At 41.2% G+C, this 24,351-nt stretch overlaps 7 protein-coding genes across 7 annotated transcripts; all 7 read left to right on the forward strand.

Moving 5' to 3' along the window:
• The first annotated feature begins 94 nt into the window (after window positions 1–94).
• Window positions 95–2,180, forward strand: LOC135333442 (gamma-aminobutyric acid type B receptor subunit 2-like). The gene has a single exon (XM_064528413.1). The coding sequence runs from the start codon at window positions 194–196 to the stop codon at window positions 2,123–2,125; it is 1,932 nt and encodes a 643-aa protein (XP_064384483.1). The 5' UTR covers window positions 95–193; the 3' UTR covers window positions 2,126–2,180.
• Window positions 2,181–2,584: 404 nt separating this feature from the next.
• LOC135333421 (gamma-aminobutyric acid type B receptor subunit 1-like) lies at window positions 2,585–5,082 on the forward strand. Its single transcript, XM_064528380.1, has one exon. It carries the CDS (start codon window positions 2,614–2,616, stop codon window positions 4,861–4,863), a length of 2,250 nt encoding a protein of 749 aa, XP_064384450.1. The 5' UTR covers window positions 2,585–2,613; the 3' UTR covers window positions 4,864–5,082.
• A 75-nt stretch (window positions 5,083–5,157) lies between these two features.
• LOC135333412 (gamma-aminobutyric acid type B receptor subunit 1-like) lies at window positions 5,158–8,645 on the forward strand. The gene has a single exon (XM_064528372.1). The coding sequence runs from the start codon at window positions 6,194–6,196 to the stop codon at window positions 8,507–8,509; it is 2,316 nt and encodes a 771-aa protein (XP_064384442.1). The 5' UTR covers window positions 5,158–6,193; the 3' UTR covers window positions 8,510–8,645.
• Window positions 8,646–8,689: 44 nt separating this feature from the next.
• On the forward strand, window positions 8,690–11,264 carry LOC135333415 (gamma-aminobutyric acid type B receptor subunit 1-like). Its single transcript, XM_064528375.1, has one exon. The coding sequence runs from the start codon at window positions 8,829–8,831 to the stop codon at window positions 11,127–11,129; it is 2,301 nt and encodes a 766-aa protein (XP_064384445.1). The 5' UTR covers window positions 8,690–8,828; the 3' UTR covers window positions 11,130–11,264.
• Window positions 11,265–13,485: 2,221 nt separating this feature from the next.
• Window positions 13,486–16,078, forward strand: LOC135333414 (gamma-aminobutyric acid type B receptor subunit 1-like). The gene has a single exon (XM_064528374.1). The coding sequence runs from the start codon at window positions 13,652–13,654 to the stop codon at window positions 15,950–15,952; it is 2,301 nt and encodes a 766-aa protein (XP_064384444.1). The 5' UTR covers window positions 13,486–13,651; the 3' UTR covers window positions 15,953–16,078.
• A 552-nt stretch (window positions 16,079–16,630) lies between these two features.
• Window positions 16,631–19,036, forward strand: LOC135333453 (gamma-aminobutyric acid type B receptor subunit 2-like). Its single transcript, XM_064528423.1, has one exon. It carries the CDS (start codon window positions 17,598–17,600, stop codon window positions 18,942–18,944), a length of 1,347 nt encoding a protein of 448 aa, XP_064384493.1. The 5' UTR covers window positions 16,631–17,597; the 3' UTR covers window positions 18,945–19,036.
• A 175-nt stretch (window positions 19,037–19,211) lies between these two features.
• On the forward strand, window positions 19,212–21,741 carry LOC135333419 (gamma-aminobutyric acid type B receptor subunit 1-like). The gene has a single exon (XM_064528378.1). It carries the CDS (start codon window positions 19,341–19,343, stop codon window positions 21,624–21,626), a length of 2,286 nt encoding a protein of 761 aa, XP_064384448.1. The 5' UTR covers window positions 19,212–19,340; the 3' UTR covers window positions 21,627–21,741.
• The last annotated feature ends 2,610 nt before the right edge of the window (window positions 21,742–24,351 follow it).

Below are 24,351 nucleotides of genomic sequence, written 5' to 3' on the forward strand. Positions count from 1 at the left end.
GTGTGCAGTACTATATATCTGCACTGGAAATAACCTTTTGTGTTTGTTCTTTCTGCATTAGGTTTGTGTAAGCACCTTGTGGGCATAGACCACTAATTGCATTATAAAATCACATTATAACTGATAGGAATCTCGTTACTGTGCTCAGAATATTGCTGGAATTGTTGGCCCTGGTTGCTCTACATCTACCATCATGGTATCTTCCCTCACTGGAAACAATCAGATTGCTCTGATCACTGTGCATGGAGCTGGTTCCTTGCTGCTGGAGGATCGAGTCACCTATCCCTACAGTTTTGGTACACTTGACTCAACCAAAGCATTTGCTAAAGCTGCTCAGAGATTACTGGTTGAGAATCAATGGAACAGAATAGGAAGTTTGTACGACCCGGGAAGAGTGTACTACTCTACAACTCTGAAGTACTTTGAAGGATTAATTGAATGCCAAGAACATTTTAAGTGTTCAACAAATTTCAATTTTGGTGTGCAAAATACTTCAATACCGCTGGACATTCTGAGAAAAAACAACATCAGGATAATATTTCTCTTCGTGGGTCCAGAATTCTTGCGACGGATTCTTTGCTTGGCATTCCATCAAAATATGCTCCCCCCAAATTATCAATGGGTTATTGTGAGCAGAGTGGTAGAAGAAATAACATCCATTACTTTCACAATAAACAATGCTGAATACTATTGTTCCAATGATGACATGAAATTGATGGCAAGTGGGTCGCTGATTTTACACTACTCTCTAAAACCGATTGATCCACCGGCTTCCTTGGACCAATACATAAACTACACGGAGTTTCTGTCACAATATGAGAGTAGGGTTACCCAGTACAATTCATATGTGAGCAACCCTATTGAGAGAATTGAGCCAAGTTTTTGGGCTACAGCTTATTTTGATGCAACTTGGGCACTTGCTCTAGCTCTGAATAATTCTAGAGATGAACTGATGGCAACAATTGGTTTAGAGCTGTCCCAGTACAGACATGGCAACTCATTCGCTACTGATATCATCAGAAAGAATCTTCTAAAGTTGGACTTCAATGGAGTCTCTGGTCAGATATCATTTAGAGAGACAACTGGATATGTACCGAGACTAATAGATGTGTACCAAATCAATAATGCGAGTGAAATGTCAATTGTAGCTTACTACAATAGTCGCAACGATACCATCACAGCAATCGATGACTACCAGTTCATTAATGGAACCTTCAATCAGGAATTAATTACCGTGAAAGTTCATTTGGCTCTAGGAATTGTGTACTTGGTATTTACGATTGGTCAATTGGCTTTAATAATTACATTACACATTCTAACACTCCAATTTCGAGACAAGAAGCCAGTGAAAGCGTCCAGCCCAAAGCTATCTCATTTTTCCTTTATTGGCTGCTACTTTTTGATTGTTGGTGCAACAAGCTATATCATAGCAGAAACATTTTCAGGACAAATTGACTCAACCATTAAATGCAATCTCTTTTATGTGACCTACTTTGCGTCTAGTATTGGCGGTACTTTTATCTTTGGAACTGTGTGTGCACGCATTTGGAGGTTGTATCGCATCTTCGTCTTTTATCTTAATCCAGGAAAGCTGATCACAGAAACAGCACTCATAACATTTATCCTGACACTGTTTCTGTGTAGTCTGTTCTTGTGCTCTCTATGGGTGGTGTTTGACAGACTTGTTCCTATGGAAACGGAACAAGAGGAGATAACAGAACAGCATAACAGCGATGGGAGCAGCGTCTTTAATATTCAAGTGTACCTCGAAATACATTGTCTCCAAGATACTTCAATTTACTGGCTAATTTCCCAGCTTGTTTTCAATCTACTTGTCATGGGCATTGCTCTGTGCCTAGCAATATTAACCAGACGAATTCCACACAAAGATTTCAAAACAAAACGAATTGTACTCCTAGTTTACATTCTCTCTGGTGTACTGATGCTGGGATACATAACTTCATACATCCTACAAGCAAGACAAGCAACTGTAATAGCAAAGTTCATTGTTCTCAGCACAGTACACAATCTGGTGATTTTTGTAACAGCTATGTTATTGTTATTACCTCCTGTGTACATGGCTGTGCTGGAACTGAAGACACAGCAAACAAAACATTACCTATAAAATCTGACCATTCTCATTTTTATCATAATCACTGTACTGATGCAATATTTATAAATGGAACGTGAAGTAATGCTAAACCCCCTCGAGGTGTGTGTAGTCTAGTTGCAATTGTATTCGGAAGGTTGTAAAAATATCAGTAATAGCTAGTGTTCGTCATGGGGATAGAGATGAAAAAGACTGGTGAAAACTTACAGGGAAAATGTGTGTTATATGATATGGATCATAGCAGAGTCAAGTTACTAGTTCCAGGAGCACATAACAGAATGTGCTCTTGCTTGGAAAAATGGGGGCATACATTGCGCATGCGCATTAATTTAACACCCACTCACCACTCACATGTGGGTGGGGCTCTGCTTGCATACAAATCACAATGTCAATGGAAGCACAGTGATACTTTCACTATGTGTTCTCCCTACTTCCTTAAAATGAAATGTATAACTACCGGGCGTGTTATTTAACAAACATTACAGTGTTTAGATGCCATAATTATGGCTGCTCTTAAACTACAAGTGTGGACTGTGCTTGCCACACTAGTTTTAACCACAGTATCAAGCAAGAACCAGATCATTAACATCCTAACACTACTGCCCTATCCAGATGCTCTGTTCAATCCTTCTTGGAGAGATGGACCACAAGTTTCAGTGGCTCTGGAAATTGCTAAAGAGGACATCAATAATCGAACTGATATTTTACTTGACTATCAAATCGAACTGATTCATGGTGACAGTGGATGTGAGTACACCACTAAGGCTTATGAAGCTATCTTGAGCAATGTGTATTCTTCAAGCACAGGAGTGGTCGGAATCATTGGTCCTGGTTGCTCAAGTGCGTCCATTGCTATGACTACGTTGTCAAGTCGAAAGGAGCTTTCGTTAATAACTGTACATGGAGGGAGCAGTCCGATATTGTCGGACAGAACTCAGCGACCTTACGCCCTCGGTACGTTAGGGTCCAGTGAAGCGTTTGCAATAGTTGGAGTTCAGATAATGCAGAAGCATAACTGGCGGAGGGTGGGGATTATATTCGAAGAGGCTCGCTTGCTTTACTCCGCCACAGCTGCGAGAATTGGAGAGATCTTATCAGAACTGAACTCTACTACATTGGATACTACTGCTCTTACTATCAGTGGCTTTGTATTTCCTGTTTACGATTCGTTTATTCCTCTGAACGTGATCGTGGATGAAGGTCTTCGTGTTAATCTGTTGTTAACATCAGTGCCCGCTACACAGCGGATCATCTGTCTAGCATTTCACCGTGGTATGGTGTACCCCAAATATCAGTGGGTTATAACAAGTAATACATTTGAGGAAGTTGCTAAAGATATTGAGTTTTATTTTGAGGGACAAGAATACAATTGCTCTGCTGCAGAAATGCAGGAAATAGCTCTAAACGGAACATTATTTTTCAATTTCAGACTAACTCCATTGAATGAATCAGCTCCTTCAAATTATTCTAAAATCTCCTTTAAAGAATATGATCGAATTTATAGAAGCAAGCTTGAAGATTATAACCTCACCTATTCCATTTGGACCACTTATTTCTACGACGCCCTTTGGGCATGGGCAGTCGTTTTGGACAGAATTTCACAGAGAGGTTTGGACCTCACCAAGTTTCGGTATGGGAACACCTCGCTATCAAATATGGTGCTCGAGGAGTTCTACCGTCTAGACTTTGAGGGGGTGTCAGGAAGGATAAAGTTTAATAATGACTCGGGACTTCTAACTCGACCATCTTCGGTATTTCAAGTGGTTAATAGCACTGCACAATTGGTTGCCATTTACGACGATAATGGTTTAACAATGCTCACTTCATTAGATCCCATATTGGATCATTTCCCTGATCAATCCGGCATAGAAATAAATCGTGCACTGCTTGCAGTTTTTATTGCAATTATACTGTTTCAGCTCATAGTCTTAATCATACTCCACATACTCAGTATCAAGTACAGACATGTCCCATCAGTCAAAGCTTCAAGTCTTAAGCTCAACCAATTGCTGTACATTGGATGCTATCTGTTTACGGTCACTCTGCTGCTCTACATTGCAAACGTTGGCTATGAATTGTTTGATGATGAAGCGACAGTGGTGATGTGCAATATACAATGGTTTTGGCTCTTCCCCATTTCTTTTACGCTGACTTTCGGAACAGTAGCTGTTAGAACATGGAGACTGCATCGAATCTTCACATACTATCTCAATCCAGGACGCTTCATTGCTGACCACTACCTCGTGGCCTTTGTATTCATCTTGCTTGGTGTTGATGTTTTATTTGGTACTTTGTGGGTGGCCATCGACCCACAGCAGCTGGTGATTACCAAATTTCCTCAAATTGAAGGAGTTATAAAGTACAATGTTCTTATGCGACTGTGCGTTAGTAACAATCAATGGTGGTCCTTTGGTTTGGTATTTGGCTACAAACTGATATTAATGATAATTGTTCTGGTTTTGGCATTTATAACTCGGAACATAAAGAACCAATCGTTCACCACAGTAACACTTCGCACTCTTGTCTATCTGTCCTTGGTTGATATTTTGTTCGGATTTTTCTTTTACTATCTGTTCCGATTTTTAATGCCACTCTCTCCTGCATCTTTCATCTCCATAGTGGTATCACTGAACATCATGCTGTTCTTCTTTATGGGGCTAGTGTGTATACCTCCCTTGTTACCAAAGCTTAAAGAAGAGCTCAAGAAATGTTCGCAAAGAATGCATTTTACTAAATTAACTGACTCCAGCTAGTTTCACAGATACTTATACTCATCATTTAATTTGTGTATTGACAATTCTTGTTCATACAAAACACACTCTTGCAACCGAAAAAAATGATTTCAGTGTTGACACAAGTGATTACACAGATGCAATATCCTTACTGTTATGAACAACCATCAACTTAAAACATACTTTCAACATTGGGATTCTTTGGCACACTGCATGCGTGCAGTACTACAGCTTCACTTAGCCTTGGATTCTCATATGAATGCATATATTCATAGCCTGACCATGTGATTCTTGTGGTAGAATAATTACACTGTAGTATAACCCTTTCCTTGCCATTCGTGAAATCTGGAACAGGAGCGTCTTTAGGTCGATCAATTAGTGTGGATCCGGCCTCACCACGCCTCCAAGTCATTCTATTAGTCTAGATCCGGCTAGCAATTCTAGCTGGGACTCCCAGTTCTAGCTCCTTTTGTTTAGCGTGTCAGAGACTGGGAGAAGATGATTGGCACTCCCTGGCTCCTTTGGATGTACAGCTGTCCAGATCCCTAGAACATACCCTCCATTCTGACGAGTTATCAGTGCATAGGGTGCTTACTAGATTCTTGCCAGCCAGTACAGTTCAAGCTACACACAGCACCGCTCAACTATTCTCTACCCCATTATCTAGCTAAATCTGGTCCAACTAGACAGCAGACACAGCTAGTTAATTCAGTAAAGCCAGGGGTAGCCCTACTTCTACGGTTGTTCAGTACCCACGGTAACAATTCCTCTGGGCTGGGCTAACTAGTTGAGCCACGCCTCCCAATTCTCAAGGCTAGGTACATGTCTCTGTCTAGCTGCTTCTTCAGCTTCTTGCTCAGTTTTGTGGCTTAGAGAAAGGCCAGCTACTCAGGGGGAAGAGTCCAGATGAAAGTCTGGCAGCCAGGTGACGTCCAAACGGTCAGTTATTCTTTCCACCAACTTTTTAATCTAGTCTAGTCCTGCTTGCACTGCTACTACTACTGCTGCCTACTGCTGCTACTCTTCCTAGCTAGTCAAAGGTTTCTTTTTTTTTTTTTTTTTTTTATAACTACATATGCACAAAGAGACATCAAAGCTTACATCAAAGGACACAGATTTTTAGCCTACTTGACTGATAAGGCGGTTACCTAGACTACAGTTTGTTTGTCAGGGAGGAGCTCACATACAACTTCATCTAATTCATCATAACGATTCCTTACCCATTGTTGTAATTTCTACAACAGATTGCCAAGGAAAGAGATATGGGTGATGATTAAAAGCAGCCACACCTAGAAATATGTATTACAACTACAAGTTAGTGTTGTTTAATTAACAGATCTAGTTACAGCTCATGGCTATTGTACAAGTGCTTGTTGCTAGCATTCTGCTTGCTAGCAACGCTCTGGCTGCAGCTGGAAGCAAGAACCAAACTCTGTACATCCTAACACTACTGCCCTATCCTTATATCAACCCACTGTTTGATCCCTCTTGGGTTGAAGGACCTCAAGTTTCTCTGGCTCTGGAAATTGCTAAAGAAGAGATCAATAATCAACTTGCAATTCTACCAGGCTATCAAATAGAACTGATTGGTGGTGACTGTGGATGTGAGTATGTGGACAGGGCTTACGAAGCAATAGGAAGCACTACATACTATCCTGGTGTATCCAAGATGCCAATCGGTATAATTGGTCCAGGCTGCTCGAGCTCATCTCTTTCAGTCTCTTCATTGACCAATCGAGAGGCTTTATCTCTTGTAAATGTTCATGGGGGTGGCAGTCCATCATTGTCTGACAGAACCAACTTCCCCTACTCACTTGGTACGCTTGGATCTGCAGAATCTTTTTCAAATTTAGTCATCAAACTAATGCATGCAAACAATTGGCATAGAATAGGAATACTGTTCAACGAACTCCGAGAATTTTATTCTACTACATCGCAAAATCTCCATGACATCATATCTTCTGATTCCACGTTATCTAGTTATTTGTCGCCAGTTTACGATAACACTTACATTCCATTGTCGGAAATTATGCAACAAGGCATTCGAATAAACGTACTCTTCACACCAGTGAGGACCACACGGCAAGTGCTCTGTCTAGCTTTGCATCGTGGGGTCGTGTATCCAGCCTACCAGTGGATAGTGACCAGCAATACATTCGAGGATATTGCTCAAAATGTGAACTTTGAGTTCGACCATCAAGTCTATAACTGTTCCGAGACAGAAATGCGACAAACCGCTCTCAATAGAGTCTCGTTTATAAATTACCGACTCTCTCATATTAACGAATCAGCTCCTTCAACCTATCCCAAGCACTCCTTTAAAGAATACGATGCATTATTTCGGAACAGACTTGAAGAGCATAATTTACAGAACAATGACAACATAACGTATTCTGTATGGACCACTTATTTGTACGACACCTTCTGGGCATGGGCAGTAGTTTTGGACAGAGTCGCCAATAGAGAGCCTAATATGGACCTCACCCAGTTTCGATATGGGAAAACTTCGTTATCAAAAGTGGTCCTCGAGGAATTCTACCGTCTAGACTTTGAGGGGGTGTCAGGAAGGATAAAGTTTAATAATAACTCGGGATTTCTGAATCGAGTAATATCTGTGTTTCAAGCAAAAGATGGTAATGTGACGGAAATTGGTTACTTTGATGGTGGGCAGTTCATAGTTAAAGAAGACCTAGATGCTATAGAGGGTGAGTTTACTGATGAACACTTCAGTATTGGCCCCGGTGTGTTTGCGGCTCTCCTCATTGTGATTGTTCTAGAGCTGGTGGTATTAATAACACTCCATGTGCTCACGATAAAATATCGATTCTCTCAATCTGTAAAAGCCTCGAGTCCCAAGCTCAGTCTGCTAACCTTTATTGGGTGCTATCTCATTATATTCACACTATTCCTCTACATGTTCAGGAGGTATCTCCTGTTTGATAATTATTCCTCAGTTTTTCTCTGCAACTTAACCTGGGCATGGTTGCTTCCCATCTCCTTCACACTGGCTTTCGGAACGGTGGCTGTTAGAACATGGAGACTGCATCGAATCTTCACACACTATCTCAATCCGGGACGCTTCATTGCTGACCACTACCTCATGGCCTTTGTATTCATCTTGCTTGGTGTTGATGTTTTATTTGGTACTTTGTGGGTGGCCATCGACCCACAGCAGCTGGTCGTGAAGAATGTTACCGTTTATCGAGGTGTTGCAAACTTTGAAGTTTTCGTTCGGTCATGCTCCAGTAACAATCCATATTGGTCCTTTGCATTGGTATTTGGATACAGGGGAGTGTTGATTGTTGTTGTTCTGGTACTGGCATTTCTGACTAGAAACATTCAGAACCAGTCATTCAGTACTAAAACGCTGCGTGTCCTGGTTTATCTCTCCAGTCTTACCTTGGTGGTTGGGTTTGTGCTCTACTATCTGTTCATGTTCTATGGTTCTCCGATACCCTATACATCGTTTGTATTTTTAAATCTCACTTTCCATGGCCTCCTGCTCCTGTTCATAGCGCTGATTTGCCTGCCTCCCCTCATACCAAAGCTACGTGAAGAATTCTATAAAAAGTTTCCACACTTGATCAAGACCCGTGAAGTTGATTTTGAAATCGAAACTGAAACTAAGAGCTGTGTGATGGAGGGTTCTAGTCGATTTTACATATGATCTTTTTTGCTGTGTATTTTTTGTGTATAATTATGTCTGCACGCTTGATTGCTTATTCATTCACATGTACTTGTATTTATGCTCTTCATCCAGTTAATTAACTTACCTATAATTATATAATAACAATTTTGCGGCATACTTTTTACTCGGGAAGATATGGATACAACGCAGCTACAAGGAAGTTTTATCATGTGGTCAGATCAGATAGATGAGTATGATACGGTAGCCAGCCACACGTACTTATACGTACCTCTAATTAAATTGGGTTGTGACAACTACAAGCTTGTGTTATTTAGCTAGATAGATCTAGTTACAACTCATGGCTATTGTACAAGTGCTTGTTGCTAGCATTCTGCTTGCTAGCAACGCTCTGGCTGCAGCTGGAAGCAAGAACCAAACTCTGTACATCCTAACACTACTGCCCTATCCTTACATCAACCCACTGTTTGATCCCTCTTGGAGTGAAGGACCTCAAGTTTCTCTGGCTCTGGAAATTGCTAAAGAAGATATCAATAATCAAAATGCAATTCTACCAGGCTATCAAATTGAACTGATTGGTGGTGACTGTGGATGTGAGTATGTGGACAGAGCTTACGAAGCAATAGGAAGCACTGCATACTATCCTGGTGTATCCAAGATGCCAATCGGTATAATTGGTCCAGGCTGCTCGAGCTCATCTCTTTCAGTCTCTTCATTGACCAATCGAGAGGCTTTATCTTTTGTAACTGTTCATGGGGGTGGCAGTCCATTATTGTCTGACAGAATCAACCTCCCCTACTCACTTGGTACCCTTGGATCTGCAGAGGCATTTGCGAATGTAACCATCGAACTAATGCGTGCAAATAACTGGCATAGAATAGGAATACTGTTCAATGAATTCCGACAATTCTACTCCAGTACAGCGCAAAGTCTCCATGACATTATATCTTCTAACTCCACGTTAAGTAGTTATTTGTCGCCAGTTTACGATAGTACTTACATTCCATTGTCGGAGATTATACAACAAGGCATTCGAATAAACATACTCTTCACACCAGTGAGGACCACACGGCAAGTGCTCTGTCTAGCTTTCCATCGTGGGGTCGTGTATCCAGCCTACCAGTGGATCGTGACCAGCAATACATTCGAGGATATTGCTCAAAATGTGAACTTTGAGTTCGACAATCAAGTCTATAACTGTTCCGAGACAGATATGCGACAAACTGCTCTCAATAGAACGTCGTTCTTAAATTACCGACTCTCCCATATTAATGAATCAGCTCCTTCAACATATTCCAAGCACTCCTTCAAAGAATACGATGCATTATTTCAGAACAGGCTTCAAGAGCATAATTTTCAGAACAATGCCAACATAACGTATTCTATTTGGACCACTTATTTCTACGACACCCTCTGGGCATGGGCAGTAGTTTTGGACAGACTTGTCATTAGAGAGCCTAATATGGACCTCACCCAGTCTCAGTATGGGAACACCTCATTATCAAATATGCTGCTCGAGGAATTCTACTGTCTAAACTTTGAGGGGGTGTCAGGAAGGATACATTTCAACAATAACTCGGGATTTCTGAATCGAGTAATATCTGTGTTTCAAGCAAAAGATGGTAATGTGACGGAAATTGGTAACTTTGATGGTGTGCACTTCATAGTTAAAGAAGACCTAGATGCTATAGAGGGTGAGTTTGCTGATGAACACTTCAATATTGGCCACGGTGTGTTTGCGGCTCTTCTCATTGTGACTGTTCTAGAGCTAGTGTTACTAATAACACTCCATGTGCTTACGATAAAATATCGATTCTCTCAATCTGTAAAAGCCTCGAGCCCCAAGCTCAGTCAGCTAACCTTTATTGGGTGCTATCTCATTATATTCACACTAATCCTGTACATTTTTAGGAGTTATCTCTTGTTAGATGATTATACCACAGTTTTTCTCTGCAACTTAACCTGGGCATGGTTGCTTCCCATCTCCTTCACGCTGGCATACGGTACAGTGGCTGTTAGAACATGGAGATTGCATCGAATCTTCACACACTATCTCAATCCAGGACGCTTCATTGCTGACCACTATCTCATGGCCTTTGTATTCGTCTTGCTTGGTGTTGATGTTTTATTGGGTACTTTGTGGATGGCCATCGATCCACAGCAACTGGACATAAAGACCGTTCATCAAGACGTTTCAAATTTTGTGGTTCGGAGATGCAGGGACAATTCGTATTGGTCTTATGCATTGGTATTTGGATACAGGGGAGTATTGATTGTCATCGTTCTGGTGCTGACATTTCTGACTAGAAACATTCAGAACCAGTCATTCAGAACTAAAACCCTGCGTGTCCTGGTTTATCTCTCCAGTCTTACCTTGGTGGTTGGATTTGTGCTCTTCTACTTGTTCCTTTTGTATGGTTCTCCGTTATCCCACGGACCTATTGTATTTATAATGCTGACTTTCCATGGTCTCCTGCTCCTGTTCATAACGCTGATTTGCCTACCTCCCCTCATACCAAAACTGCGTGAAGAATTCTATAAAAAGTTTCCACGCTTCATCAAGACCCATGAAGTTGATTTCGAAATCGAAATCAAAAGTGAAAGTGTTCTGGTGGAGGGTTCTAGTCAATTTTACATATGATTTTTGTATCACTATTGTATGCACACTTATTCATTGTATCATCATAATCAGACACAATCATGTTCCAGTTTTGTTATATTCCTGTTGTATTATTTACATTCACTCAGACATAATGAAATCATGCTACAAAACTTGGAGACATAATAATTTGTCTCTAGTTAAGATTATAGGTATCAGCATATCGGGGTCAGCTGACAAGCTATTTATTTTTGTCACTGTGTTCAGCCATTTAGAACAGGCAGAGAAGCTACAAAAGCTTCAATTCAGCTACTGTGTGCAGTACTAATATCTGCACTGGAAATAACCTTTTGTGTTTGTTCTTTCTGCATTAGGTTTGTGTAAGCACCTTGTGGGCATAGACCACTAATTGCATTATAAAATCACATTATAACTGATAGGAATCTCGTTACTGTAGGAACCCACACAAACATGTAAAACACCTCAGAATTAGCCATCTGTGTACTTGGATTCGAGGCTAAGTACTTTTAGGGAATGTAAAGTGTTGTACATCACTTCCTGTCGTACCTTAGAATCCAGGGCCGATTAAAATACGGCCTGGTCTCGAGGCTAGTCGTACCCACTTTGATCTAGCCTCGATCCCAGGCCGATCCGTCTCTAATTGAACGCTAGGTCGCCTCCTCGAGGCGACCTAGCGTTCAATTAGAGACGGATCGGCCTGGGATCGAGGCTAACTTTGATCATGCTCTTCACTTACTACTAGTCCAGTTAATGATCCTTACCAAGAGTTCATTAGGAAGAGTACGCAACTCCACTTAAAACCATAGTAGGCGTTCCTTCAGTCCTATGTCGCAACCGCATGCTGTTGTATAAACTGTGAAGCCAAATTTGCAATGAATAACATAGTGATGATTATCACTAATGTTATTCATTTACAACTGCGGTAGGAAAGGCAATGAATAACAGCGTTACTAATTTTATTCATTGCCTTTCCTACTTGTTGCGGTTACAACAGCTAGTATCTGTGACCTATGAGTGGAGGAATGCTTTTTGTGCACAGTCTATTGGAGTTGCGTACTCTTCCTAATGAACTCTTGTCCTTACCTATACAAATTAATAATGACAACTTTGCGCATCTTTCACTCGGGAAGAATGTGTACGTACAACAAAAGTAATGCAGCTGCTTAATCTTGAGCTGGGATGCCTTGTGTTAGCTTTTCAGTGTGGCTCGGTATTACTGGCTCCATTGTATATAGCCACTTTCTTCCAAAATTGGCAAGAGAACAGCTATTAGGATCATGATGTCTCAACTCTAATCCACAGAATAGTTAGTGATGTCTAGGTTAGCTACAATGTATCAAAACTGGCTGCTCTAGTTGCTCTGTGTCATAGCTGTATTATCTGTAGTTAGAAGCTCACAAAAACAACCTCTATATATCCTTTCCTTGCTGCCCTACCCAGACCCAGTGGTCACTCAACCCTCCTGGACTGAAGGGCCTACTTTGATCTTGGCTGAACAATTAGCAGTGGACATAATTAACAACAGAACAGATATACTCTCTGACTACACACTAGAGCTAATCCAAGGAGACAGTGGATGTAATATTGGAACTAAAACTGCAGTTGCTTTTATAAACAATACTCTTTACAGTGCTCAGAATATTGCTGGAATTGTTGGCCCTGGTTGCTCTACATCTACCATCATGGTATCTTCCCTCACTGGAAACTGGAAACAATCAGATTGCTCTGATCACTGTGCATGGAGCTGGTTCCTTGCTGCTGGAGGATCGAGTCACCTATCCCTACAGTTTCGGTACACTTGACTCAACCAAAGCATTTGCTAAAGCTGCTCAGAGATTACTGGTTGAGAATCAATGGAACAGAATAGGAAGTTTGTACGACCCGGGAAGAGTGTACTACTCTACAACTCTGAAGTACTTTGAAGGATTAATTGAATGCCAAGAACATTTTAAGTGTTCAACAAATTTCATTTTTGGTGTGCAAAATACTTCAATACCGCTGGACATTCTGAGAAAAAACAACATCAGGATAATATTTCTCTTCGTGGGTCCAGAATTCTTGCGACGGATTCTTTGCTTGGCATTCCATCAAAATATGCTCCCCCCAAATTATCAATGGGTTATTGTGAGCAGAGTGGTAGAAGAAATAACATCCATTACTTTCACAATAAACAATGCTGAATACTATTGTTCCAATGATGACATGAAACTCACTTTCAACATGGGACTGCATGCATGGGTACACACTAGATGAATAAAATTAATGTCAACTGTTTCACACAAACTGCTGTCCATGCATTCTGCAGCTTGATTCTATCAGTACATGTGAATGCATAATTATTCATGGTCTGACCATGCACGACGTGTGAATATAATGTACATGGCTCAGTGTGCTGTACAAGGAAGTTTTATCATGTGGTCAGATCAGATAGATGAGTATGATACGGTAGCCAGCCACACGTACTTATACGTACCTCTAATTAAATTGGGTTTGTGACAACTACAAGCTTGTGTTATTTAGCTAGATAGATCTAGTTACAACTCATGGCTATTGTACAAGTGCTTGTTGCTAGCATTCTGCTTGCTAGCAACGCTCTGGCTGCAGCTGGAAGCAAGAACCAAACTCTGTACATCCTAACACTACTGCCCTATCCTTACATCAACCCACTGTTTGATCCCTCTTGGAGTGAAGGACCTCAAGTTTCTCTGGCTCTGGAAATTGCTAAAGAAGATATCAATAATCAAAATGCAATTCTACCAGGCTATCAAATTGAACTGATTGGTGGTGACTGTGGATGTGAGTATGTGGACAGAGCTTACGAAGCAATAGGAAGCACTGCATACTATCCTGGTGTATCCAAGATGCCAATCGGTATAATTGGTCCAGGCTGCTCGAGCTCATCTCTTTCAGTCTCTTCATTGACCAATCGAGAGGCTTTATCTTTTGTAACTGTTCATGGGGGTGGCAGTCCATTATTGTCTGACAGAATCAACCTCCCCTACTCACTTGGTACCCTTGGATCTGCAGAAGCATTTGCGAATGTAACCATCGAACTAATGCGTGCAAATAACTGGCATAGAATAGGAATACTGTTCAATGAATTCCGACAATTCTACTCCAGTACAGCGCAAAGTCTCCATGACATCATATCTTCTAACTCCACGTTAAGTAGTTATTTGTCGCCAGTTTACGATAGTACTTACATTCCATTGTCGGAGATTATACAACAAGGCATTCGAATAAACATACTCTTCACACCAGTGAGGACCACACGGCAAGTGCTCTGTCTAGCTTTGCATCGTGGGGTCGTGTATCCAGCCTACCAGTGGATCGTGACCAGCAATACATTCGAGGATATTGCTCAAAACGTGAACTTTGTGTTCAACAATCAAGTCTATAACTGTTCCGAGACAGAAATGCGACAAACTGCTCTCAATAGAGTCTCCTTTATAAATTACCGACTCTCCCATATTAACGAATCAGCTCCTTCAACATATTCCAAGCGCTCCTTCAAAGAATACGATGCATTATTTCGGAACAGACTTCAAGAGCATAATTTACAGAACAATGCCAACATAACGTATTCTGTTTGGACCACTTATTTCTACGATACCCTCTGGGCATGGGCAGTAGTTTTGGACAGAGTCGCCATTAGAGAGCCTAATATGGACCTCACCCAGTTTCGGTATGGGAACACTTCGTTATCTAAATTGGTGCTCGAGGAATTCTACGGTCTAGACTTTGAGGGGGTGTCAGGAAGGATAAAGTTTAATAATGACTCGGGATTTCTGAATAGAGTTATATCTGTGTTTCAAGCAAAAGATGGTAATGTGACAGAAATTGCTTACTTTGATGGTGTGCACTTCATAGTTAAAGAAGACCTAGATGCCATAGAGGGGGAATTTCCGGATAAAAACTTCAATATTGGCCCCGGTGTGTTTGCGGCTCTTTTCATTGTGACTGTTCTAGAGCTGGTGATATTAATAACACTCCATGTGCTTACGATAAAATATCGATTCTCTCAATCTGTAAAAGCCTCGAGCCCCAAGCTCAGTCTGCTAACCTTTATTGGGTGCTATCTCATTATATTCACACTATTCCTCTACATGTTCAGGAGTTATCTCTTGTTAGATGATTATACCACAGTTTTTCTCTGCAACTTAACCTGGGCATGGTTGCTTCCCATCTCCTTCACGCTGGCATACGGAACAGTGGCTGTTAGAACATGGAGACTGCATCGAATCTTCACACACTATCTCAATCCAGGACGCTTCATTGCTGACCACTACCTCATGGCCTTTGTATTCATCTTGCTGGGTGTTGATGTTCTATTTGGTACTTTGTGGATGGCCATCGACCCACAGCAACTGGCCGTGAAGAATGTTACTCAAGACGTTACAAATTTTGTGGTTCGGACATGCAGGGACAATTCGTATTGGTCTTATGCATTGGTATTTGGATACAGGGGAGTATTGATTGTCATTGTTCTGGTGCTGGCATTTCTGACTCGGAATATTCAGAACCAGTCATTCAGAACTAAAACGCTGCGTGTCCTGGTTTATCTCTCCAGTCTTACCTTGGCGGTTGGGTTTGTGCTCTTCTACTTGTTCCTATTCTATGGTCCTCCGTTATCCCACGGACCTACTGTATTTTTAAATCTCACTTTCCATGGAGTCCTGCTCCTGTTCATAACGCTGATTTGCCTGCCTCCCCTCATACCAAAGCTGCGTGAAGAATTCTATAAAAAGTTTCCACACTTGATCAAGACCCGTGAAGTTGATTTTGAAATCGAAACTGACTCTGAGAGCTGTGTGATGGAGGGTTCTAGTCGATTTTACATATGAATTTTTTATGGTGTGTTTTTTGTGTATGCACGCTTATTGCTTATTCATTTACTGTTGTTCATTTATACTGTGTAATAATTTCATTGCTGCTATAATTATACTCTTCACTCCAGATAATCTTTACTGGCCAAAATCAATTGACAATTTTGCGCATGTGCTTTACTCAGATACAGCAAAAGTACCTAATCTTGAGCTGGGATGCATATGCCTTGTCACTGTGTTTGCTTTTCGTGCGGCTCAGTGCATGTTACTGGCTCCATTGTACTATTATAGGCCACTTTCTTCATATTCCATGCAAGAGAACAGTACAAGATCTGATCAACAAACGGCAATGTTGACTCATGCTACTCTAAACAGTGATTATCCTCTACTGTTATGAACAACCATATTAAACTCACTTTCAACATGGGACTGCACTATACAACACATTAATTAGTGCTGTCAGGCATTGCACATGCACAACCTCACACTAATCAGTGCATGCATGCATGTGAATGCATATACATACCAAGAGTTCCTAATGAACTCTTGTACATATACTGATAGGTGACCTGGTCGTGATGAATATAATGTCGTACATGCAAGGAAGTTATTTCTTTACGGGTAGATCTAAGGTAGCCACACCTATATACCAGAGTCTGGCATGCAGAGAAATAATTAGGCCTATATATACATGTATATTATTGTGGGTGACAACTACAAGCTTGTGTATATAGTCTAGCTTGTTACGCTAGATAATTAGTATACAAGCTCATGATCATAATTCAGATGGCTATATTGTACAAGTACTTGTTGCTAGCATTCTGCTTGCTAGCAACGCTCTGGCTGCAGCTGGGAGCAAGAACCAAACTCTGTACATCCTAACACTACTGCCCTATCCTTATATCAACCCACTGTTTGATCCCTCTTGGGTTGAAGGACCTCAAGTTTCTCTGGCTCTGGAAATTGCTAAAGAAGAGATCAATAATCAACTTGCAATTCTACCAGGCTATCAAATAGAACTGATTGGTGGTGACTGTGGATGTGAGTATGTGGACAGGGCTTACGAAGCAATAGGAAGCACTACATACTATCCTGGTGTATCCAAGATGCCAATCGGTATAATTGGTCCAGGCTGCTCGAGCTCATCTCTTTTAGTCTCTTTATTGACCAATCGAGAGGCTTTATCTCTTGTAAATGTTCATGGGGGTGGCAGTCCATTATTGTCTGACAGAACCAACCTCCCCTACTCACTTGGTACCCTTGGATCTGCAGAAGCATTTGCGAATGTAACCATCGAACTAATGCGTGCAAATAACTGGCATAGAATAGGAATACTGTTCAACGAATTCCGACAATTCTACTCCAGTACAGCGCAAACTCTCCATGACATCATATCTTCTAACGCCACATTAAATAGTTATTTGTCACCAGTTTATGATAACACTTATATTCCATTGTCAGAGATTATGCAACAAGGCATTCGAATAAACATACTCTTCACACCAGTGAGGACCACACGGCAAGTGCTCTGTCTAGCTTTGCATCGTGGGGTCGTGTATCCAGCCTACCAGTGGATCGTGACCAGCAATACATTCGAGGATATTGCTCAAAATGTGAACTTTGTGTTCGACCATCAAGTCTATATAACTGTTCCGAGGCAGAAATGCGACAAACTGCTCTCAATAGAGTCTCGTTTATAAATTACCGACTCTCCCATATTAACGAATCAGCTCCTTCAACGTATTCCAAGCACTCCTTCAAAGAATACGATGCATTATTTCGGAACAGACTTCAAGAGCATAATTTACAAAACAATGCCAACATAACGTATTCTGTTTGGACCACTTATTTCTACGATACCCTCTGGGCATGGGCAGTAGTTTTGGACAGAGTCGCCATTAGAGAGCCTAATATGGACCTCACCCAGTTTCGGTATGGGAACACTTCATTATCAAGATTGGTGCTCGAGGAATTCTACGGTCTAGACTTTGAGGGGGTGTCAGGAAGGATAAAGTTTAATAATGACTCGGGATTTCTGAATAGAGTTATATCTGTGTTTCAAGCAAAAGATGGTAATGTGACGGAAATTGGTTACTTTGATGGTGTGCACTTCATAGATAAAGAAGACCTAGATGCCATAGAGGGGGAATTTCCGGATAAAAACTTCAATATTGGTCCCGATGTGTTTGCGGCTCTTCTCATTGTGACTGTTTTAGAACTGGTGATATTAATAACACTCCATGTGCTTACAATAAAATATCGATTCTCTCAATCTGTAAAAGCCTCGAGCCCTAAGCTCAGTCAGCTAACCTTTATTGGGTGCTATCTCATTATATTCACACTATTCCTCTACATGTTCAGGAGTTATCTCTTGTTAGATGATTATACCACAGTTTTTCTCTGCAACTTAACCTGGGCATGGTTGCTTCCCGTCTCCTTTACGCTGGCTTTCGGAACGGTGGCTGTTAGAACATGGAGACTGCATCGAATCTTCACACACTATCTCAATCCAGGACGCTTCATTGCTGACCACTACCTCATGGCCTTTGTATTCATCTTGCTTGGTGTTGATGTTCTATTTGGTACTTTGTGGATGGCCATTGACCCACAGCAACTGGCCGTGAAGAATGTTACTCAAGACGTTACAAATTTTGTGGTTCGGACATGCAGGGACAATTCGTATTGGTCTTATGGGTTGATATTTGGATACAGGGGAGTATTGATTGTCATTGTTCTGGTGCTGGCATTTCTGACTCGGAATATTCAGAACCAGTCATTCAGAACTAAAACGCTGCGTGTCATGGTTTATCTCTCCAGTCTTACCTTGGTGGTCGGGTTTGTGCTCTTCTACTTGTTCCTATTCTATGGTCCTCCGTTATCCCACGGACCTACTGTATTTTTAAATCTCACTTTCCATGGCGTCCTGCTCCTGTTCATAACGCTGATTTGCCTGCCTCCCCTCATACCAAAGCTGCGTGAAGAATTCTATAAAAAAAGTTTCCACACTTGATCAAGACCCGTGAAGTTGATTTTGAAATCGAAACTGAAACTGAGAGCTGTGTGATGGAGGGTTCTAGTCGATTTTACATATGATTTTTTTTTATGGTGTGTTTTTTGTGTATACTATACCATTTACTGTGCACAATGACAAGCAACTTGCAAAACACAGTACATACCAAGAGTTCCTAAGGTATGTACTGATAGGTGACCTGGTGGTGATGAATATAATGTCGTAGACTCTACATGCAAGGAAGTTATGTTATTTCTTTATGGTTAGATCTAAGGTAGCCACACCTATACCAGAGTCTGGCATGTAGAGAGGCCTAGAGTATTATTGTGGGTGACAACTACAAGCTTGTGTATTATAGTCTAGCTTGTTACGATAGATAATTAGTTACAAGCTCAGATGGCTATTAGTGTACAAGTGCTTGTTGCTAGCATTCTGCTTGCTAGCAACGGTCTGGCTGCAGCTGGAAGCAAGAACCAAACTCTGTACATCCTAACACTACTGCCCTATCCTTATATCAACCCACTGTTCGATCCCTCTTGGAGTGAAGGACCTCAAGTTTCCCTGGCTCTGGAAATCGCTAAAGAAGAGATCAATAATCAACTTGCAATTCTACCAGGCTATCAAATTGAACTGATTCGTGGTGACTGTGGATGTGAGTATGTGGACAGGGCTTACGAAGCAATAGGAAGCACTACATACTATCCTGGTGTATCCAAGATGCCAATCGGTATAATTGGTCCAGGCTGCTCGAGCTCATCTCTTTCAGTCTCTTCATTGACCAATCGAGAGGCTTTATCTCTTGTAAATGTTCATGGGGGTGGCAGTCCATTATTATCTGACAGAACCAACCTCCCCTACTCACTTGGTACCCTTGGATCTGCAGAAGCATTTGCGAATGTAACCATTGAACTAATGCGTGCAAATAACTGGCATAGAATAGGAATACTGTTCAACGAATTCCGAGAATTTTATTCTACTACAGCGCAAAGTCTCCATGACATCATATCTTCTAACGCCACATTAAGTAGTTATTTGTCGCCAGTTTATGATAACACTTATATTCCATTATCAGATATTATACAACAAGGTATTCGAATAAACATACTCTTCACACCAGTGAGGACCACACGGCAAGTGCTCTGTCTAGCTTTCCATCGTGGGGTCGTGTATCCAGCCTACCAGTGGATCGTGACCAGCAATACATTCGAGGATATTGCTCAAAATGTGAACTTTGAGTTCGACAATCAAGTCTATAACTGTTCCGAGACAGAAATGCAACAAACTGCTCTCAATAGAACGTCGTTCTTAAATTACCGACTCTCCCATATTAATGAATCAGCTCCTTCAACGTATTCCAAGCACTCCTTCAAAGAATACGATGCATTATTTCGGAACAGGCTTCAAGAGCATAATTTTCAGAACAATGCCAACATAACGTATTCTATTTGGACCACTTATTTCTACGACACCCTCTGGGCATGGGCAGTAGTTTTGGACAGACTTGTCATTAGAGAGCCTAATATGGACCTCACCCAGTCTCGGTATGGGAACACCTCATTATCAAATATGCTGCTCGAGGAATTCTACTGTCTAAACTTTGAGGGGGTGTCAGGAAGGATACATTTCAACAATAACTCGGGATTTCTAAATCGGGTAATATCTGTGTTTCAAGCAAAAGATGGTAATGTGATGGAAGTTGATGATGTGAATTTTACAGGCCTAGAATCTATAGACGGAAAGTTTCCAGATAAAGAATTCAATATTGGCCCTGGTGTGTTTGCGGCTCTTTTCGTTGTGACTGTTCTAGAGCTGGTGATATTAATAACACTCCATGTGCTTACAATAAAATATCGATTCTCTCAATCTGTAAAAGCCTCGAGCCCCAAGCTCAGTCAGATAACCTTTATTGGATGCTATCTCCTTATATTAACACTCTTCCTGTACATTTTGAGGAGTTATCTCGAATATTCCACAGTTTTTCTTTGCAACTTAATATGGGCATGGTTGCTTCCCATCTCCTTTACGCTGACTTTTGGGACGGTGGCTGTTAGAACATGGAGACTGCATCGAATCTTCACACACTATCTCAATCCAGGACGCTTCATAGCTGACCACTACCTCATGGCCTTTGTATTCATCTTGCTTGGTGTTGATGTTTTATTGGGTACTTTGTGGATGGCCATCGACCCACAGCAGCTGGTCGTGAGAAATGACACCTTTTATCGAGGTGTTGCAAAGTTTGAAGTTTTTGTTCGGTCGTGCTCCAGTAACAATCCATATTGGTCTTATACATTGGTATTTGGATACAGGGGAGTGTTGATTGTTGTTGTTCTGGTACTGGCATTTCTGACTAGAAACATTCAGAACCAGTCCTTCAGAACTAAAACGCTGCGTGTCCTGGTTTATCTCTCCAGTCTTACCTTGGTGGTTGGATTTGTGCTTTACTATCTGTTCCTATTCTATGATTCTCTATTATCCCCTGGACCTATTGCATTTATATTGCTCACTTTCCATGGCGTCCTGCTCCTGTTCATAACGCTGATTTGCTTGCCTCCCCTCATACCAAAGCTGCGTGAAGAGTTCTATAAAAAGTTTCCACAGTTAAGTAAGACCCAAGAAATTGATTTTGAAATCGAAAGTGAAAGTGTTGTGATGGAGGGTTCTAGTCGATTTTACATTTGATTTTTTGTGGTGTATTTTTTGTGTATGCACACTAATTTCTTATTCATTTACTGTATATACATTTTGGAGTATTTAAATTTTCCATTGCTGCTTTAATACTCTTGACTTGCTATTATACTGTGACACTTTTGCGCATGCGTTTCACTCGGGTGAAGAGAAAAGAAATGCAGCTACTTGAGCTGTGTTTGCTCTTCAGTGCGGCTCTGTGTGACTGTTACTAGCTCCATTGTGTGTACTATACTCTCTATAGGCACGCTTGGATCTGCAGAAGCTTTTGTGAATGTAACCATCAAACTAATGCACACGAACAACTGGCATAGAATAGGAATACTGTTCAACAAATTCCGAGAATTCTACCCCAGTACAGCGCAAAGTCTCCATGACATCATATCTTCTAACGCCACATTAAGTAGTTATTTATTGCCAGTTTATGATAACACTTATATTCCATTGTCGAAGATTATGCAACAAGGCATTCGAATAAACATACTCTTCACACCAGTGAGGACCACACGGCAAGTGCTCTGTCTAGCTTTCCATCGTAGGATTGTGTATCCAGCCTAGTGGATCGTGACCAGCAATACATTCGAGGATATTGCTCAAAATGTGAACTTTGTGTTTGACAATCAAGTCTATAACTGTTCCGAGGCAGAAATGCGACAAACTGCTCTCAATAGAGTCTCGTTTATAAATTACCGACTCTCCCATATTAACGAATCAGCTCCTTCATCGTATTCCAAGCACTCCTTCAAAGCATTAATTATTTCAGAACAGGCTTCAAGAGTATAATTTGCAGAACAATGCCAACATAACGTATTCTGTTTGGACCACTTTTTTCTACGACACTCTCTGGGCATGAGCAGTAGTTTTGGACAGACTCGCCATTAGAGAGCCTAATATAGACCTCACCCAGTTTTGGTATGGGAACACCTCGCTATCAAACATGGTGCTCGAGGAATTCTACCATCTAGACTTTGAAGGGGTGTCAAGAAGGATATAATTATTTCAACGATGACTCGGGGATTTCTGAATCGGGTAATATCTGTGTTTCAAGCAAAATATGGTAATGTGACGGAGGTTGGTTACTTTGATGGTGTGCACTTCATAGTTAAAGAAGACCTAGATGCTATAGAAGGGGAATTTACGAATGACTATTTTAGTATTGGCTCTGGTGTGTTTGCGGCTCTTTTCATTGTGACTGTTCTAGAGCTGTAATAATAACACTCCATGTGCTTACATCAATTCTATCAATCTGTAAAAGCCTGAGCCCCAAGCTCAGTCTGCTATAGCAACGCTCTGGCTGCAATATTGTTATTGTTCTGGTACTAGCATTTCTGATTTCTGACTTGAAACATTCAGAACCAGTCATTCAGAACTAAAACACTGCGTGTCCTGGTTTATCTCTCCAATCTTACCTTGGTGGTTGAGTTTGTGCTCTACTACTTTTTTCTATTCTATGGTTCTCCCATACCCTATGCATTTAATCAGGAGCGTAGCCAGGATTTTTCCGAAGAGGGTCAAAACTTATCAGCCGCGCAGCGCCGAAATTTTGACAGGAAGCCATGCCTCTTAATTATGACGTCATAATTGACTTCTCTATTAGTTGGGTGTGGCCTGGTGTTTAGAAGAAGCTAGCCTCGATTCAAGGCCGATTAAAATACGTATTTTAATCCGCCTTGAATCGAGGCTAAGAAGAAGCTAGTTTAGCAAAGAACAAGAACTGTCTATAGATTTAGACCAAAATAGCTCACAGTTTAGAGACTAAATCATTTTACTTGCCTACTAGCTAGCTAACTGCAGCAAGATTCCGAAGAAAGGGAGTGCTCAGCAAGATAATCAGATAAAATAACTTGAGCAGAGTAGTAGAGATCCAGCAAAAGGGGGGGCATTTGCCCCCTTTCCCCCCTGCCTGGCTACGCCACTGATCTTTAAATCTCACTTTCCATGCGGTTATCTTGCTCCTGTTCATAACGCTGATTAGCCTCGAATCCAGGCCGATTAAAATACGTATTTAATCGGCCTGGTCTCGAGGCTAAACGCTGATTTACCTGCCTCCCCCTCATACCAAAGCTGCGTGAAAAAAGTTTTTACACTTGATCAAGACCCGTGAAGTTGATTTTGAAATCAAAACTGAAACTGAGAGCTGTGTGATGGAGGGTTCTAGTCGATTTTAAATAATTATTATGGTGTTTTTTTTTTGTGTATGCACGCTTATTGCTTATTTATTTACTGTTGTTCATTATTTTCATTGCTGCTATTAGTCTTGCGGAGGACCCAGACCCTGAATATCGGCTGGTTCGTATGGGTTCGCTGCTATTAGTCCGGTCTCGCGGACCCAGACCTAGCCTCGATCCCAGGCCGAGTTTTCTTGTTATAAAAGCGAAAACTCGGCCTGGGATCGAGGCTGTGTAGCCTCGAATCCAGGCCGATTAAAACATGTACTTTAATCTGCCTGGTCTCGAGGCTAGTCCAATTGTGACAATTTTGCGCATGCGTTTCATTCAGATACAGCAAATGTACCTAATCTTGAGCTGGGATGCATAATTATGCCTTGTCACTGTGTTTGCTCTTCAGTGCAGGTCAGTGTTACTGGCTCCATTGTACTATATATAGGCCATTTTCTTCATATTCCAAGAGAACAATACAAGGTCTGATCAACAAACGGCATTGTTGACTTGTGTTGCTCTAAACAGTGATTACCCTGTACTGCTATGAACAATTACCA

The sequence above is a fragment of the Halichondria panicea genome, chromosome 3 (assembly GCF_963675165.1).
Source record: "Halichondria panicea chromosome 3, odHalPani1.1, whole genome shotgun sequence".
NCBI lineage: Eukaryota > Metazoa > Porifera > Demospongiae > Suberitida > Halichondriidae > Halichondria > Halichondria panicea.

Coding starts and splice junctions, on each gene's coding strand:
- LOC135333453 (XM_064528423.1), top strand. CDS start 17,598: ATGCGACAAACTGCTCTCAATAGAGTCTCGTTTATAAATTACCGACTC.
- LOC135333415 (XM_064528375.1), top strand. CDS start 8,829: ATGGCTATTGTACAAGTGCTTGTTGCTAGCATTCTGCTTGCTAGCAAC.
- LOC135333412 (XM_064528372.1), top strand. CDS start 6,194: ATGGCTATTGTACAAGTGCTTGTTGCTAGCATTCTGCTTGCTAGCAAC.
- LOC135333414 (XM_064528374.1), top strand. CDS start 13,652: ATGGCTATTGTACAAGTGCTTGTTGCTAGCATTCTGCTTGCTAGCAAC.
- LOC135333421 (XM_064528380.1), top strand. CDS start 2,614: ATGGCTGCTCTTAAACTACAAGTGTGGACTGTGCTTGCCACACTAGTT.
- LOC135333419 (XM_064528378.1), top strand. CDS start 19,341: ATGGCTATTAGTGTACAAGTGCTTGTTGCTAGCATTCTGCTTGCTAGC.
- LOC135333442 (XM_064528413.1), top strand. CDS start 194: ATGGTATCTTCCCTCACTGGAAACAATCAGATTGCTCTGATCACTGTG.